The 18800-nt window shown below is 39.4% G+C and overlaps 2 protein-coding genes across 5 annotated transcripts in view; both read right to left on the reverse strand.

The window, feature by feature from the left end:
* Positions 1-60: 60 nt before the first annotated feature.
* Positions 61-8798, reverse strand: LOC111217652 (major facilitator superfamily domain-containing protein 12-like). The gene is made up of 9 exons (XM_022739655.1): positions 8471-8798; positions 7300-7510; positions 6074-6206; positions 5737-5922; positions 4858-4950; positions 4650-4742; positions 3904-4077; positions 2564-2658; positions 61-1110 (listed from the first exon to the last, which is right to left on the reverse strand). The coding sequence occupies exons 1-9, from the start codon at positions 8745-8747 to the stop codon at positions 972-974; spliced, it is 1401 nt and encodes a 466-aa protein (XP_022595376.1). The 5' UTR covers positions 8748-8798; the 3' UTR covers positions 61-971.
* A 3144-nt stretch (positions 8799-11942) lies between these two features.
* LOC111217745 (casein kinase I) overlaps positions 11943-18800 on the reverse strand; it is a 37547-nt gene continuing 30689 nt past the window's right edge. For 2 of the 4 annotated variants that reach the window (XM_022739768.1, XM_022739834.1), the window contains exons 7-11: positions 17428-17512; positions 17184-17332; positions 16832-16915; positions 13947-14053; positions 11943-13113 (exon numbers count right to left, since the gene is read on the reverse strand). In XM_022739768.1, the coding sequence (XP_022595489.1) occupies positions 13059-13113; positions 13947-14053; positions 16832-16915; positions 17184-17332; positions 17428-17512 (480 nt within the window). In that variant the 3' untranslated portion in view covers positions 11943-13058. Of the gene's footprint in view, positions 13114-13946; positions 14054-15335; positions 15438-16831; positions 16916-17183; positions 17333-17427; positions 17513-18800 lie in introns of all 4 variants that reach the window. The other 2 variants (XM_022740002.1, XM_022739917.1) reach the window with 2 other exon arrangements.

Here is an 18800-nt window from a genome sequence, read left to right on the forward strand (position 1 = left end):
GGAACAGTTATGATCAGCTGGCTCTTAAGGCCAAATTCTCATAATCAGTAAGTATACTGAGCCATTATAACATTTACAAATTTAAACACAGCAGGCATTCATGAGACAGACAAAGACTACAAACAAACAACAAAATAAAGAACAAAAATAAAAATGTGTGTGAACATTATTAAATGATTTTAATTAGTAAAAGGATGCATTATAAAGGAATTAACACAATTTATACTTTGTGAATCTCTGCAGTTTCTCTGCTGTGCAGGTTTCGTCAGAAGTCGAGTTCACCCAGTTCACTGTCTTGGAAAAGCGCCACAACTGCCGCCAGATCAACTAAAACACTTGGCTTCATTCACAGTGGAAAGCAAATGTTATATTTATTTGATGCAATTTCAGTGTAAAGCATAAGTATAAATCATTATGAAATATTGCTATGTGTTGTATTTAGTCCATGTGTTTGTAAATATTTCAATGTCTAAATTCTTCATTAAATTTTGTTCCATTCAAGGACCTTGAATGTGGATCTCTTAACATACTGTCATTCTCAGCTTTAAAAGCCTTATAAGCCCTTACAGTAAAGCAGTGTAGTTACATATTCATACACTAGATGGTGTCATGGCTTTATCCTCTGCACCATTTCCCTTGTCCAACCACAAAGGCATTCCTATTAAAACTTCTTATATGACTCTATTTATGGAGAAAAGAAGTTCTGTCCAATTCTGTCCAAATATGTTTATATATTAATAGGCCTTGTCTAAATGCATCTGCGCTTGGAATCCAGCTGACCTTTTTACTTCTAGGTTTAAGCATAAGAGCCAAAATCTACAGACAATGTCAATGAAAATCTAAAATACACCTGTCTCTAACATCATGTAGTGACTTATTAAATTCCTGCTATGGTGTGAATGGTTGTTTTCTCTGTGTGTGTTAATGTTTCAGACAATAATGAGCAATGAGTGTGGTATACATTTTGCAACCTAATTTCTCCGTATCCTGATAGGCCAAATGAGAATTGAGAAGAGGCAAAGTGCCGCAGCCACGGCGACACCCCCGGTAACAATCGCCATGATGTCACGATAAAACCACACACAGTCCGGGCAGCATGACTGTGTGCTGCTGGAGAGAGAAAACGGAAAGAGCTTTTGTTAAAGTGAGACAGAAAAGTAGTGAAGTGGAGTTACTGTGTTTGAGAGGTCAGAGGTCAGCTGTGTGCAGTAAAGCTAGATTTATCTTTTCACATCTTCAAGTAAGAGAAATCCACCATCAAGTCATTTCATTTTGTAGGAAAAAAACATAGGAAGCTAATAAATATAACTATTATAGTAGACTACATCTTGTTTCACCAGCAGGAATAGAGATCCTGCTTGTCTATAGATCTATTCTTAGAGATCTATTCCTACTGGTATAATATAACTACAGATATATTCATTTGCTACATTATTATATACAGCTTGTCTTTCAAGGTGGTGGATGTGGAGTTAATAACTCTGAGTTTAATGTTGTAAATATTGTAAATAATTTGATGTAATCGACAGGGATCCACACTTGGGTTGAATTAGGCGAAGTCTATATATGACTTCTCGGTCACTGGTTACATGAAGATGTAAAGTGATTGTGTTCAATAAATCATTGCAGATTAAATGGATCATTGATTAAGCCTTTTAGCTTACACATCTGCTAATGTGTTGGAATGTGCATTCACTATCATGAGGCAAAGGGAAAACATAGACACAGCCATAAGTTAAAGGATAAGGCTGGCGTTAATCTACATGTTCCTTATTTTTAACTAAAATCGCATGGAAAGACCAAACTCAGCAAGTTTTTTCAAATTTCCTGCCCTGTGGCTCTCAGTCTCACGCAAATGTGTTTCTATTGAAGACATAAATCTTTAACAACAGATCACAAATACATAGTTTCATTTTTTTTTCTTTTTAAAAAGGCACAGCATTTCTTAAAACAGCTGGGTGCTGGAGTTTTTAGCAAATGTCACTGAAACAGGAGTAAATTGTTTATTTGTTGGGGACTATTTTCAGCTGTGGATTAATACACATTTGGCACTCGTGAGTATTTCAGGCAGCAGGATGGGGTATGTAGAATTTAAAATAAACTACAGTTCATTGTATTGAAGGATCATATCACCCAGTGCAACAATGTGGCTCTTGTATGTGTTTTTTATCAAAGATCTGTGGCACAGAGGAATAAGATCGAGTCTTCTCGTGTCCAGTTTTGGTGAACCTGTGCCCGCCGCAGCCTGCGGCCAGATTTCTGTTCTTGGCTGAAATGAGAAACATTTTTTCCCTATTGTGATGTTTGATGTGAAGATTAACTGAAACTTCTTACATGTATCTGCAGGATTTTATGTATTGCAATGCTGCCACATGATTGGCTGATTGAATAATTGCACATATAAGCAGGTGCACATGTGTTCCTAATAAAGCTTGGTGAGTGTTTGTTGTTGAGGATTCCTTTGTATTCTGACAAGTGGAAAAACCTAATCTTTCATTTTATGGGAGGGTACGTAAAAAGAACGAGCAGAAGGCAGCTGGGTGTCAGTCACAGAGAGACTAACCTGCATGGCCGGATCGTCTGGATGATGATGACCCCCACACCATTAGCCACCTTGTCTGTGAGGCTCATTGATCCATAAACAAAGGCTCCACTTTGCTGCCAAAGAATACAGAGATCAAAGATTGTTACAATCACAGCAGCAAAGCACAAAGGAGTGAAATCTATCCAGGAAGCCCACACAATTCTTCACAGCATTTTTTCTTTCTGTAAATAAGATGGACAATCGAGCCTCTGTCTGCATTCATCCAGTATTTTCATTCATCTCTTTTCACACAATATGATTGATGAAAGACAGACATGAGAAGAGATGTGACAGCAGTAAAAATTTGCTGGGATTCAAACAACACCACAACACCCCCATCCTTTCATTTTTTACAGCTTATAGCTTTCCCAGAGCATCTTCTAACACGACTTTGATCCAGTGGCACGAGAACAAACTGGCTGAACCTTACTATTACAACACGTATTAATACAGTTATCACACTGTAGAACTTCAGTTAACCCTGCTGTGACGGGACAGCTGATTCTGATTGAGCTGATCCTTGTGATGAGGTTTCTCTTGACCTCATTTGTTTTCAGAAGTGACCACAAAGTGAAAATTACATTTAGTAAAGACAATAATGGGCATCTGAATATTGTCCTGCAGTTTGGCATGTGATTCTGGTATTGGTTCCCTTAAAAGGAGCAACTTTAATTTTTTTCAAAAAGCAATTCCTGGCAGAATAACAAACTGCTGTTGTAACTGTCAACTCAGCTATGACACTATACTGCAGAGTGGACTTGTTACAAGCTTTCACTGTTTAAAAATGTAAAGGATAAAGCTGGCTTAACTCAGTATTATTGTTATTGTAAACAAATCCCATGAAAAGACCAAAACCAACAATATCTCACTCTGTTTCTCAATACTTTTTATACTCTATCCTGTCTGTGGCTCTAAGTCCTGAAGCCATTTTGCTTTACTGAAGACATGAATCTTTAAAAACAGGCCATAAATAAATAGTTTCATTTTTTGTAAAAAGGCTCAGTGATTTCTTAAACCAGCCGAAACAACAGGAGTAAATGGTGCATTTGTTGGGGACTATTTAAAGCCACTGATTAACACACATTTGGTGAGTGAGAATTGCTATAAACAGCAGTGGCACAGTGTATGTAGGATGGGAGCTTTGCAGGCGTTGATACACAGGCAGTACCTGCGAATTGGATCGGTTCATTGTTGGTATTGTTTTTTTCGTCAGAATAACAAGAAAAAAATTGAATATGGCAAGTCTTATCCTTTTAAATTCCTCCATGCAACAGCTACAAAGGCGTCAGCTGTTGCAGGTTAGTTCCTCTCAGACCTACCGTCTGCTCTCCGATGAGCGTTGCAGTCATGGACAGAGACATGACCAGGATTGTAGCTGAACCGCTTCCCAGCAGCACCGCCACTCCATAGATCCTCTCAGATCCCATCGTCTTGTCCACAAACACCCAGGTGGCAAAGCCGAGCACCAGCAGCAGGCCCAACAAATAGGTAATCTGACACCAAACAAACACATTTCAGTTTTCTTTCAAAGAACTAATTTATCAATCATATAACAGATATTAATTCATAACATAAGAGTGTTGTTGCTAATATGATAACAGAGTTTATAAAAATAGATGTATCCTATTGAATAAACAGGAACTATCCTCACATCTGCCTTCTTCCCACACAAATGTATATGGAGCACTTTCACAGTAAAACTAATTATTATATAGGATACATATAAATATATATATATATATATATATATATAATATATATATATAAACTGTCAAGAAAACAAATACAGAAATTTTTTTTTTTTTTTTTTAAAGTAAAAAAAAAAAAAGCTCAGTTTGATAATTTACAATTTCCAACATCCACCTTAAAAGCAGGTTTATTTTGTTGTTTTTGGATCAGTTATTCTGGGCACGCAGGTCGACTGGCTGATTCCAGATGGTCAGTCTCCCTCTGGATACACTCACCGCTTTAATCCATTGATGTTACTTCCATAAACTAGAGAAGCATTTATCTGAATGATGTTGGAGATTTTCCTGGTGAAAGCCATGAAAACCCAGAGACTCACACTGATGCCTAAGCACTTGCTGACTGGTTTCATGACCAGAGACCACACAAAGCTGCTGACATAAATCACCAGAGGAATGATGGCAATGAAGTTCTGAGGGGAGAAGCAGGGGAATCAGTATTTCAATTGAAGCATCCCACAAATAGAAGCAACATAATGTCTGAAGTATGTTCAAACAGAGGTGTGAATATGAACAGTGAGGCCTTACCTTTGGTAACATCAGTGAGTAGGTGAGGTAAACCGAGATGTAGGTCTGAGACAAGTTGACTATTAGTCTGGTGCACATGTACAGAAAAGCCACCTGGTTCAAAAGCAAGAACAGGAAACACAATCTAAAAGACCATTTAGGTATTTTTTGCAAGTTTAAGCTTCTTAAGCACAAGACAGACATATGATGCTGCATATAATTCAAACACTTTGGTCCACACTGAAATATCAACTATTGGACGGAGACCAAAGCATCACTGTGCCTGAGTAGAGCCTCACAGAGCTGCCAGCATGACTGTAAACCCTCAGTCTTCTTTCACTGAGGATTATAAACATTTTAGGGATTTTGCTTAGAAGACTGATGCTGTCTCACATGACCACTAGAGGCCGCTAAACAAATTAAAAGTAAATGTGAGTCGTAACAGCAGCTTATTACGACCCGGTATCGGACAGTCTTGATTGAAGATTAGTCAGTTTTTGGTGCTTGAGTTGATGTCAACCTTTCCTTTTTTTAAATGTGACATTATTATTATGCAGTATGCACAAAGCAATTTAAGTGCACTTTGATTTGGATCATCTACACTGCATTAAATCCTAATACTAATATGACTTTGACAAAAAATAGTGCAGACTTCATGTTCACTGTGATGGATTAAACAACCCTAGTAGGTTCTAAGTGTGTGGTAATGGACTGGGAAACAATGAATACCAGGATAGCACATTTTTAGAAAACAGACTACATCACACAAAACCACTGATCCATTAAGGTTAAACAGCAATCACCAGCAAACTTTGCCACCACAGACTTCCCAGAGAGAAAGAGGAAGCAAAAAGGAAGAGAAACTCTCCAAATAAGCAGAAAGTTACGAGTAGGAGTCACCTGATAGAAGGAGGGCTCCTTTAACCACTGGTTCCACTGAAGTACAGGACGAAGCAGAGGTTCCTGTGACGAGAAAGGTGTGATCAGCTGATTCTCTGGCTCTGAGGCTGGTGCAGCCTCTTTTGTACCCACATGGAATATCAGGGAGAATAATGCCCCAGTACCCAGCACAATGAGGGCCAGCACCTATGGACAGAGACAGAGAGAGAGAGAGAGAGCGAGAAAGAGAGAGAGAGAGATAGAAAGAGAGAGAGAGAGATAGAAAGAGAGAGAGAGCTCTGGTGAAAATAGTGATTTAACCAAAGTGATTTCATCTGTCTAGCACCTCTCTTCTTACCCTGAACAGAGGGATGTCTTCCTGGCCCAGGTTGCCTGTGATGGCTGGGTTCACATTGTGCTGAGCCTGGAAATGAAAGAGCAGCCAGGCCACAGTGTAGACCGTGATGTTGGCCACCACAGTGAACGCATACCTACGCAAGGAGTAATATGTTGAAAAAGATTTAAATACAGGGCTGTGGTTTTTATAATAGCAATAGCAAAACTCACTGCAGACTAAGGGCTATTTCTGTTTGGTTCCACATTTGAGCTGCTTTGGATAATATGATGAAATCACACAGCAGATACTGTATTTATTTCCCTTTTCTTTGAAATTTGAGTTCCTCTGTTGTGTTTTAACCAGGAAATAGACATCACTGATTGCTGCTGTTGCAACTGGCTGAGAACAGTGTCGTCCTTCTATTTGGACAGTGCAGTGGAAGAAGTCCTATTACATTTCTAATGATGGAAGTGAAGCCTGGGTTGTAAAAGAGACTTGAGTAGGAGACTTGACGGACGTGAAGAGCACAGACAGTGGAAGAAATTATCATATTGTGTATGTGTTCACGTTCAAATTAAAATATTCTGGTCAGAAGATTCAGATGTTATGATTTTCTCTGCCCGCCAACAGGTGATTCTCCTCATCTGCTCTTTTTTAATCACACATCCAGCTGATCTTTATAATAAGGATTGGGAATTTAAAACGTAGAGCTTTTTATGTGTTCCTGGATAAGCGAGGCGTCACTTCTTTGCAACAATGCAGTTAAAAGGACCATTGCCTTGTGTGAAGCCTTAGCTTCTCTCCTGCCTGTGTCTGTGGTTGCTCATCTGCCATGCTCTCTGTTTAGACACAGATTTTTTTGACTTATTATCGGAGGTGCCGGTTCTGGATTTAACCTCTTCTGGTGAATCTCTTCTGGGGAGACTAGCGATTTATCCAAAAAGTCGCAAGATTTGTTGCTATGTGCCTTTTTGAAAAAAGTCTCTTAATCTAGCAACAAATGCCCTAAATTGGCAACAATGCAAGCCCCCCCCCCAATTTGTGCCAATTCATTTTGAAAGAGCAACAGCCAATGAGGATACTCCAACACTCGGCTGGCCGCCCGATGGTGTAATGTCAAGTCTTTGTCACGTGGCATTTGGCTGACCAATGGTGTTATCACTCACCCACTCACCCACTCACTCACTTACACTGTATTTTACAGTTAAACAACTGGAGGTACTTCTGCCATGGTGACGTCACCTCACCTGTACGCAGTGAGCTCCACCTTGGCGCCCTCAGTGGACACCAGCTCTGGGATGAGAGAGAGGTGTGAGATCTGAGTGGCGGCCCAGCCGAACTGGAAGATGATGATGAAGGGAGAGAAGTAAAGGATCTCAGCCCACTGAGGAGTGTTGGCATTACAGGCCAGGCAGGGGTTGAAGATGAAGGGGAAAGAAACCAGAACACAAACGGTTCCTGGAAAATAAATAGACATGTTTGAGAAAAGTCACTTTGATAACTGTAGAATATCATTAAAAGTGGATTTTGTTACAACATGGTGAGTTTGGAGAGACTTTGCATGTTTTTTTTTTTTTACCAGTGGTGAAAAGTAACTGAGTAAACATATGCAAGTACTGTATAAGAAAATTTTTGAAGTACTTGTATTTTACATGAATATTCCCAATTTATACTTTATATCAATGAATATCAATTAATTCAGAGGGAAATATTTTAGCAAATTTTTACTTCACTGGCAACTATAGTTACTTTAATTTTTACCAACAAAACATAAAATCAACTTATAAAATATTATGCATTATTATAAGGCTCTGCATACCCTCACTTTTGCACAAAATACTAAAACTGTGACCATTTTGCAGAATGTATACTTTTGTTTCTGATGCTTTAAGTACATTTTCCTGATGTTTCTGTACTTTTACTCAAGTAAAATTTTGGGTGCAGAACTATTTAGTAATTAGATCCTTAGTAAAGGACCTAAATCCTCAGTAAATGATCTAAATACTTCTTCAGCCACTGGTTCAAACCACTTAATACTTGCCTATTAAGCCACTAAAACATTCCTGTAGAGACATTTACCATCATATTTCAATTGTGTTCCTTTAACACCAGTAAAGTAACTAAGCACTTTTACCATACTTCTACTTGAATATTTCAACTGTTATGCAACTTTATGCATCTATTCTACTATATTTCAGATGAAAGAAAATCTACCCAGGTAAAGCTTCAACAGATTTCTTAAAATTAGCTCCACTTGGACCAGCAAAGGGCCATATGCATTTCAATAACTTTTACTGTGGATACTGTACTTTGTTTTCAGGGAGGTGAAATTAATTTGAAATTCAGGACATTCATTTGTTTTAGAGTAAAACATATGAGCTTGTTGCAGGACACACCTGCGTTATTTTTCACACTCACCCAAGAGATGCCAGGTTTTTCTCTTGCCATAGCCCAGCACACCTGCTGTTCTGTCGGATTCATACCCAACCAGAGGAGTACAGACTCCGTCCGCTATTTGACCAATCAGCAGCAGCACACCTGCATAGGTGCTCTGGAAGCCGAGCACGGAGTGGAAGTAGACCAGCAGGTATGTGAACCACATAGAGGCGCACAGGTCGTTTAGGAAATGTCCCACTGCGTAACATAACCGCTGGCAGACTGATAAAGATCGATCAGCAGACACAAACTGCTCCATGACTGATTTGACTCCTGTGATAAAACTTCCTTTATTCACAATTATAGATCTGCTGTTGTCATATTTACAAATACATGATGCAGTTAGTTACACTAACAGCCGGTGAGCAAAGACTCAGTGCAACTTGGTCTGAGCATCTCCAAAAAAAAAAAACAAAAAAAAACAACTCCCCAATTACAAATCATATTATAAACGCAATGTAATGGATTACGCCAAGCTGGGTCCCCACGCCGGTCAGCTGAAGCGGTTTAGCATTTTAGCATTAAGTGGAACAATTTACTGTGCAACAAAAGCTTCTCTGAGCTGTCAGCGCCACTTCGGAGACGCTGATGATGTGACGCCTAAAAGCGCGCTGGAGATCTGTTCTCTCTTGAGGTTATTATACAGCGCTGCAGTGTGCACGCCTCCCATGCAGTCTACATTAGATGAATAACCACGCCGTGGTTATGAGTGGCTTTAGAACTCGTGAGTTGCAACACTGTTACCAAATTCAGCTGGTTCCTCTTTCTGTTCTTCACATGGCGAGTGATTCAAGCAGGGAGCCCACTTCAGTTTCCAAAACATGTTTCCCCTCCTGCATCACTTAACATGAATTCTGTTTGTAGGTTTTTTGAAACGTGATTTTCATTTAAAAAATAAATAAATAAATAAAAAGCTGATCACCTTACATGCATGCCAAGTGTCTCTCCATCAAATTAGCGACTTCTTTGTTTCAGTGAATCTTGTATAAATTTACACTGAACTGACATTCATTCAGAAATGTATTCACATCAACTGCTCTCTGATGTCAAGTATTTGCTCCCAATAATTCATTACTATGGATTTTGTGCATTTGCAGTGTTGTTTTAGTGGAAAACAACCTAAGCTTCCCTTTACTGGTTCATGACACACACTGTATGTTCACATGGTCATCATTCACATCATATACTGGTGACATACTGGCCAGTCAGTCTTGTGCAACAGGTAAATCTAAAGTTAAACTAAAGGACCTGATAATTCATAATAGTAAAGTGGTTCAAGTGGGTCTTTAAAGGAGCAGTCTACCGATTTTACACATCAGGTTTAGTTCACTCATACACAGTAGTATTAAGCCAATGAAAACAGCTGTATAATGTGCTCTTTAGCTCTAGAAGAAGCTGTATGACGTTTGAAAAATAACCCTGAGATAAGCAGGGTCATCTCTGCTTGGGTTTGAGACTTCAAACTTTTTAAAAAGGACCCTGTCTCACAAACTGAGTGCATGGCATTTGGAAGAAGTGTACTTTTAAGAGTCAGTAAAAGGTCAAATGAAAGATTCAATTGAATTATGGTAAATATAGGATCCCATGTTTTTAAGAGTTTGACCCATAGGCTACTATGGACTAAATTTGCACCACATTCGACATCCACTGGAAGCAGTTCAGAAGCAGTGCATCTGTTAATTGAGAAACCACATTTATAATACAGTTCAGAGTTGTTCTGTTGCCATTTTTTATGCTTCTCGAGCACAAATGCAGCAGTTCATTTAGACGTAGAAACAGCTGTTGTCATTGCCCTGTATTTGTTTACTTTGTCTAAGGATGTCATGACTATAAAATAATTTGCGGCTCCGCAACTTGATTATGACTGCTGGTCAACGTAGTATTTTTTAAGCCACACAAACATGTAAATGAGAACAATTATATTGTGAATTCATCTGCATTAAAACACAGTAATGGTGAAGACAGTGGACTGACTCATGCACGGGCATCCGACTCCTCTCACTGACAAGTAGTTACGCCAGAATACCAACCAGGCGGAGTGGGCAGAGCCCCCACACCCCCAGGGGCACCAAAACCGCAGGTTCACCACAGTAAACATATTACTTGGACTTACATAACTTAATTAATTACAAATTTGTTTGGAATTTGCACCATAAAGTACAATATAAACTCTGACCTACAGCCCCCATCTTGTGTCCCTGGTCTTGTAGATGGACTCTGTCAAAAACCTACTTTAAAGACCATCTTTTTTTTTTATTGTGGTTGTTTGTTGTAGTGTTTCATCAAACTGCTTTTAACTTTTCCTGTGTTAATTGTTTGACAGAGAAAACTTCAGTATGTATAATTCCATCATATGATTAAACTGTTAAAAGTCAGAAAAAAGAGGGAAAATGAAGCAGGAGTATTCAAATTGCTGACAAGAACTAGCAAATATTCATGTGAAAGAAGAACGCTCTGGTCATGGAACCAGTGGACACTCTGGCTTGAATGGCTGCAGACTGTCTCCAGCAGCTGCGATGGATAATGCACAGTAGCCGGATGCTATGGGCATTAGCCATAAAAGTCAGGGTATGTTGGCTCCTGCTGCTTGGATTTTAGCTGTTTTTTCTTTCATCCGTTTCTTGTGAGCCTGCCAATAAAATATTAAAAAAAAAAAAAAAAAAAAAAATCACTGGAGTGCTCCTTTAAATAACACAGAGCCATAAAAGTTGCAATCTCTGATGACCTACAAGCTTAAGGGGAGATTTAAACGGGCTGCGCCTGAACACAGAGCAAAAAGCCATCAGAGCAGAAGGACACATAAAATAAACCATCAAAGAGATACATGAAACTACAGTTGTTTGCAGCAGCAAGGAGCTAAAAAAAAAAAAAAAAAAAAAAAAAAATATCGTTATTTTATTTTTCCCAATCCTGTGCATGTTGAATTTGGGAAGGATTTTTTCTTTCCAGGCTGAGAAATACTGGCCCACTCATTTCACAGACATGATGTACCTTATAAACAAGTAAACCTCAATGAGCTGCATGTCTGTTTGTGACCTCCTGACAAAACGAAACAATAGTTCAAACAGATTTGGGTTGTTTGTCAGATCATTCTAAGCTACACACATGCACCCACCCACCCACCCACCCACACACACAACACACACACACACACACACACACACATACACAGTCCTGATCTCTCGCTAAACTGAATATACCACCACTGTACAGATATGTTGATTGTCACAGCAGAAGGTCGAGGAAAAAGGGATGTACAGTATACTGCTTATGAGTGATAATAAGGGATGTGTACAGTGATAACATATCTTCACTTACAAAAACCTCCAGAGTTTTTTCACACACACACACACACACACACACACACACACACACACAGAGAGAGAGAGAGAGAGAGAGTAATCCAGTGAGCATTTGGGACAGATTAGATAAAATGTCATAGCGGGACACTCACTTGAGCTTTAAACATTTTACTTAGAAAGGCACAAACTATGATTTCCTGGTAAATTATTTTGATGTAAGAAATAAAAATCGAAAGACATATCTTTTTTTTCATGTAAATCGACAACATTTTTCGGCCATAACTCAGATACAAGCATTGTAAAGGACTCTTCCTAGATCAGTCTTTATTAAGTTGTTTTCTTAATTGTTAATTTCAAACCTAAAGTTTTCCACTGTAATTTTCTTTTTTTTTTTCCAAAAGTGCAATAATAATAATAAGAGAGCTTAATATCTGTTTCTCTCAATCTTCCACAGTACCTGAGGCCAGTGACTGTGCTACAAAGTCCATGTTGACAGACAAAAAGAAAGCCAGAGCGAGGAAAAGAACTGAACTCCAGAACACTACAACATAAAAATAAGTTTTCAATGCAGGGATTTGACTTTGAAAACTGAGGATTCAATTACAAAAAAAAAAAAAGAAAGAAAAATACATAAAAATCCTCCAAATTCTGTTTTATAGATGAAATGCTTCCTGTGTCTCTCAGATTTAACATCAGCATAGTTCACCTTTTCCTCTTTACCTTGATCCCAAAACACACACCAAAGGAAGAAAAAAAAAAAGAAAAAAAGAAAAAGAAAAAACAATTTCCTAAGGAGCAGATTTCTTTCACTCGAACCACTTGAGTGGTTCCCCTGATCAACAGCTGACTGTTGGAACAATACACGTTCTTTATGGAATCTAGAATACAACAACTGTTTCAAACAGTATCTTTTTTCATATTCACGCCACGGTATTCGAGTTTCATTGTTACAGCTTTTTTTACTTTTTCTCAAGCCCCCCGTTGTAATGCAGGTACGTTTATTTTTCGTAGATAAAGGAATCAGAGTCTGTTGTGGAGTCAGTAGGACTGCAACATTCCTTTACCTCGCCAGTAGCCAGGGAGCACTGAGAACGAGAAAGAGAGAGCGCGAGGGTGGGAGGTACAGAGTGACAGGGGGAGTAAGGTGAGAGGGGTAAAGAGGTGAGGGGGAAGCTGGAAAGAGATAAGGGGCAGGGGGTCTGTGTAGTTGCTTCCATTTAAAACTTGACAGTGACCACAATGTTTCAAGTTCTCTCCGTTCTCTTCTTTCACTTGTGCCTCTGGAGGGCTTTCCTCTTTCTCCTTTTGAAGAAACAACAGCACCTGCAGGAAAACAAAAGAACACTTCATTTAAAAAAAAAAAGACATTAACAGACAAACATATGCAAATGAGATATTGATCTTACATGACAGTGGTTAGAAGAATAATTCAACATAGTTGTAAAGGGGGTCAAGTTAACCTGCCTGATGGCTGTAGCTTCATATTTAGTGAACAAGTGAGCATTTTCCAAAATTAGCATATTCCTTTAACGCACTTCTAGTCAAGGTTGAGTTCAAATAACTGCTTACACTTTGAATTCAGTTCCAGGCTGGTAAAACAGCTGGATCTGTAGGCTCTGACACTAACGGCTCGCTGGTCAAACTGGTGGGCCTCTCATTTTAAGGTGGCACTGACTGCCGCTGTCATTGGTTGAAAAGACAATGTCGACTATATCACGAGTGGACTGTGTGTTTTTGTAGAATAACACTGGCCAAAAGAGTGGCAACTCTAACGATCTAGCTGGTCTCGTCAATTTCACAAAAATCTCCCAGTTAAACCTTTACGTGCGTCATATCAATATTTTAGGCCTAAGCATCAAAGCCTCCTACATTTACAGCAAATAGCTTTTGAAATTAGTTACACCTTCACATTATTCTTTTGTGTCAAATACATTTCATATCTAATTTTATTTTTCATAATTGTAGTGTTTCTTCCTTCTTTCCTAATTAAAAAGGTGATTACAGATAATTAAGTTTTAGATACTTTCAAATATCAAAGACTAATGAGATTCAATTCGATTTGCTTTCAATTCAAAACTGGTTTTGGATCCAATAAAGCTAGCGGCACTGGTAAAGACAGCCAGATGTTTTCTGTGTATCTGACAGCAGTTTCGTACTTGGTTTCGTCAGCCACTTCAACCTCAGTGGGAGCAGTGATGGGAGCGTTGGAGTGTCCGGCCGTGGGATCATCAGTGTTCAGCTCGCCATTCGTTGAGCTCATCACCTATATGAACACAAAAGGACACCAGACTGCTCACACACACACAAACACGCTTTAAGCCACTGACTGCAGGGTGGAGACGAACATTCACATAAAAATATGTAACTTTGATTATCTTCATCTATCAGCCCTCTCAGATAAGGACAGCAGCTGAAGGTGTAACCTGAAATGCCCCAACTATAGCAACTTCATAGAAGTTTAAAGGATAGGACCACATTTTTTCATGTCCATCTTAAAATAAAAGTCAGGTGCCAAAAATGGACACTGAAACAAGTTTTGCTTTCTGCAATCATTCCTCCTGTTTATATTGGCTGTTAGAAAACCCTTTTATAATGTGCTGTCAGTGAAAAAGCTCGGGGGACATAATGTATAGTCCTTAAACACTGGAAAAATACATTCTGAAGTGAGTTTCTTTCAAGAAGCTCCCTCTTTGTATTACAGTCGCTCCACTGCAACTCAGCACGGACACACTGTCTGTGGAAACGCAAAGAGGGAATTTCAAAAAAGGAAGGACTGTAACTTTGTAAGATACCCATTTTATTAACCAACTCTGACAGTTGAAAGCTTATACTAACTTCAGATGAACTTTGGAGAACATAGTTGGAGAACTGTGAATTTTGCCCCCATTAGTAGTGCATTATAACAGTAATGACAACAGCAAACAAATCCTGTTTCAACGTACTTGCGAGTTTGTAAATACCATTTAAGAGACTTGAAAAAAAGGGAACCTATCCTTTAAAAGCTGCAATTTTCTTACCCTACACTAGGTGGCATATTTGTGCCACATTTACTATGGAGGCCACCAATTTCTGGTGCTACAGAAATGGCCTTCTAACATAATTTACATAAGGATAATATCAAGAAGATTTCACTTTACAGTTGAAATTACTCTTCTGTATTTTTACTAATGTGGAATCTGATAAAAACAAAGATCAACTGGTCATACTATTTGTTTTTTTTTTTTTATGATACAAGAATCTGTATTTCATGGGGTTTGCATGACAGTTGCTGCTGGATGTCACCTTTGCATGGCCCTTCCTGTGAGCAGCCTACAGCAGATTAGGTGAATGAGAGCAAACAGAACAGGCGGCGCACTGACACACTGGGATTCAGACAGTCTAATGCAGACACGCAGAGTCGAGAGAGAGCACCTGACAGGACAGGCAGTGTGAAGTCGGTGAGGGGGGGGGGGGGGGGGGGGGGGGGGGGGGGTCAGACACATACAAAACTATATGGCTTCATGCATTAGCCATCTGAGCAGCAGCAGTCGCAGCAGCAGCAGTACCTGAACAGAGCCCCCCAGCCGCTCAGCTGTGAGGTGCGACCCCAGAGTCTCCTTATTGGTCACGGGAGTGGGCTGAGACTCACTTCCTTTGGGCTCAGGCGACTTGACGCAAAGAGCAAAAAGGGTGGAGGCAGGTGGTGGTGAAGTGGTGAGAAGGAGGACGGTGAGGGGAAAGAGAGTTGTGGGGTGAGGGGTCGGGGGTGAGAGTGAGACAATGTGGTGGGAGGGGGTGAGGGTAGAGGTGTGGAGGAAGGAGGGACAAAGGGGAAGGGGAGTGAATAAAATAAAAAATAAAAAAAGAAACAAAAACGAAAAAATTATAGAAGACATCTCCCAAGCAGAAGCAGGCTTGTTAAGACAAACTATGTTAATAGAGGAGTAGAGGGAAGCAAAAATTTATGTGAAGCACAGATCAACACACTAATAAAGTCATGCAGGAGTAAAGGAAAACAGCCTTGATCACCTCAGCTAGCACTGCATATTGAATACAACACAGACAATTATCTATGATACCAGGTATTTGCATAAAATAGAGGCTTTGTGATCAGTAATGGAATCCTGTTATACTTCAAGTCTTTTTTTTTTCAGAAATAAAAACGTACACCTTTTGTCCTAACTCCAACAAATATAACCTGTCACTGCAGATATTTCTTTTATTTGATATGGCGGACTGCGTTAACCGGGATGTTACAGGTTTTTACAGTCAATGAGCAATAATCATGGTACAGAGGGTAAGTTTCAAAAGGTGGCAAGTTTTTACCAAGCCAATCACGATAAATGCAGAGTCATAAAAAAAGGCTAGAGTCCATGGTAATAAGTCAATCATAAAATCTAATGCACTCCATGTATGGCTTAACAGGAAACAGTGACTCAGCATGACTTGTACCATGATTTCTGTCTATCAGAATAATTTCATTGTTGTTTTTATATAATAAAACTCTTGAATTATTACCCTCTTAAAAGTAACAACACAAGGCTCGGATAGCATGCCAATAAGAAGGAATTAAAAAAAAACAAAAAATAAAAACAACTCTACACTTTGTCACACACTAAGCATGTACCTTGTCATTACTGGTATGAAAAATGCAATTTGCATTTTCAACTCATGCATGCAATGACTGGAGCTTAGAGTGGCAAGGTGTTAAAACGGTGCTTCGTTTCACAGCTGGAGCAGCAGATCTGCCTGATGACTGCATGTTGGTTAATGTACTACTAAAGCATCAATTCTAGTCTTAGTCTTATTATCTGACAAAGTCTTTGAGGAAAGATGATGCCACAGCCAAGCAGTCAGACTGTAGAGAGGAACAGGAATGAAGGAGCAGTGGAACTGAGCAGCAGGTATTTTCTCCAGGAAGTTGCTTACAGTTGGACACAATAAGTGTAGCCTGGCAGGCGAACTTGAATGGCAGGGTAGATTGGTTGGCTGGTCGGTCAGTCAGAAGATAGGCTGGTGGATGGGTGTGGTGTTTGTTGTGTTTTAATGTTGATGACCTCACCTGGTTTTTGGTCTGCTGTTGTGCTTTGTCTCTGCTGCTGGGCTGCAGGGGTGTGTCACTGGGGATAGGGCCTATCGGTGTGGGCTGAAACATAAGGAAAGCAACTGTGTTGTCAAAACAAAGACAATTGAAGAAATAGAATATAGACAAAAAACTACAGTGTTAAATTCCAAGAAAGATAAGATAAGATAAGCCAGTTTGCAAAAAGAATGGGTTTGGATCTAATGACAAATGAGAGCGATGACAGTGAGAGCGATAAAACTGCATAAAACTACAAGATCTGATGGTCCAATCAAAGAGTTTCAGAGGGAAAGGAGGGGGAGGACAAGTGGATTCAGTAAGAGGCACTCACAAGTGATTTGCCAACCCAGTCATACTCATAGTCAAAGACATAGCCATTCCTATCGAACAGATCAGTGAAGAGCTTCCTCAAGTAGTCGTAATCAGGCTTCTCAAAGAAGTCCAACCTCCTCACATAGCGCAGGTAGGTGGCCATCTCTTCTGTAACCAAAGAGAATATATTGTCAAATGAGAACATTCAACAAAAGAAGAACTTCAGTAACTGTAAATATAGGAAACCGGCTGGTTCCACTGACCAGGGAAGCTTTCACAAAGCACTTCAATTGGTGTCGCTCGTTTGGTGTCCCCAATTTTCTGATACCTCTCCTTCAAAGTGTCAGCCTAGAAGGAAAAGAAATATACATATTACACTCAAATTTTCAGCAAATACATAGCTACAGGTGGTGTAAATGAATGGGTGTCATATTCAAATGCGTCTTATATTGAGTACTTGAGTTGCACACAGATGCAAATCCTTTCGTTAATCATTCTGAATTCTTGAGTCACAATTACACAGATATGTACCTCACTGGAGCCTTGTGTTGGTGAAAACCAGCTTTGCAAGTACATTGCAAGACCAATTTTGCCAAAAGCTTAGGTAGTGACTAAAACAAGGACCTTTAGCGTACATGTTTTTTAAAGCTATTTAATTGGTGGTACTTTGCACAAAAATCCCCAATGTTTTCTCATCAGTGGATTCTGGGGTCAGTTCATATCCATCATGTCATCTGAAGGGTCTTTCATCTTTCTCAGGATGATTCTTGTATTACGACAGGGAGTATTATCTTGTGGAAAGTCTCCTTTGAAGTACAACCTCCTTGGGAACACATGACGGCTGTGAATAGATATTTCTTGTGTGTTTCAGAAGTGAGGCATCAAAGTGTCAAGCAACAGGCATTAACAGACCCACTGTATGCCAGGGGCAGGCCCTTAAAATGTTTACATCAAGTGTTATGTACAAATGTATCACCACAGTATGTTGTCTTATTTTGTTTAGACTGAAATTACTATTATCAACTTGCAACTTGGATTCATTAGACCAGACAGAACTTTCTTCCACTTGTCAACTCTTCAGGACTGTTCTACACCTACAAAGAATTAGAGTAAAAGGTGCCCTTCAGGGTTTTATCAATATCTCGTCACTATACTCCTATACTCCTGTATTTTGATGCTAACTGTCATGTTGTGTGTTGGTGAGAACTCGTTTTGGCCTGAGCCACTCAACATCCCCCACATTCATACATCTCTCACATGCATCTACCAAGAGCTTCCTCCCACATAGCAAATGTTCAGAATGAGGTGTCGTGTCCTCTTGTCAATTCTATGTACATCTTTGATATTGATAGCTTTAAAAAAAAAAAAAAAAAAAAAAAAAAAAAAAAGGACTAGCAACTCTGCAGCCTGCTATATCCTACCATTTAAGTTCTTTCTCAGCAAACTGTTCAAATGCAGAGGAAGTTGATTTTTTGTAGCATCTGGCTGTTTATGTAGCAACACATTTGCAAACGAAGAGGGGGGCCTGCTTCTTCAGGAGCTGAGTGTTTGTATCTCTAGTAGCCATGTGTATAAATTTGATTGTCAACACCCGTAGTGGATGCCATTTTTAAAAGAGAAACAACAAGTGTGGCCT

This window comes from Seriola dumerili, unplaced genomic scaffold (assembly GCF_002260705.1).
Source record: "Seriola dumerili isolate Sdu_G_001 unplaced genomic scaffold, Sdu_1.0 BDQW01000002.1, whole genome shotgun sequence".
Lineage (NCBI taxonomy): Eukaryota > Metazoa > Chordata > Actinopteri > Carangiformes > Carangidae > Seriola > Seriola dumerili.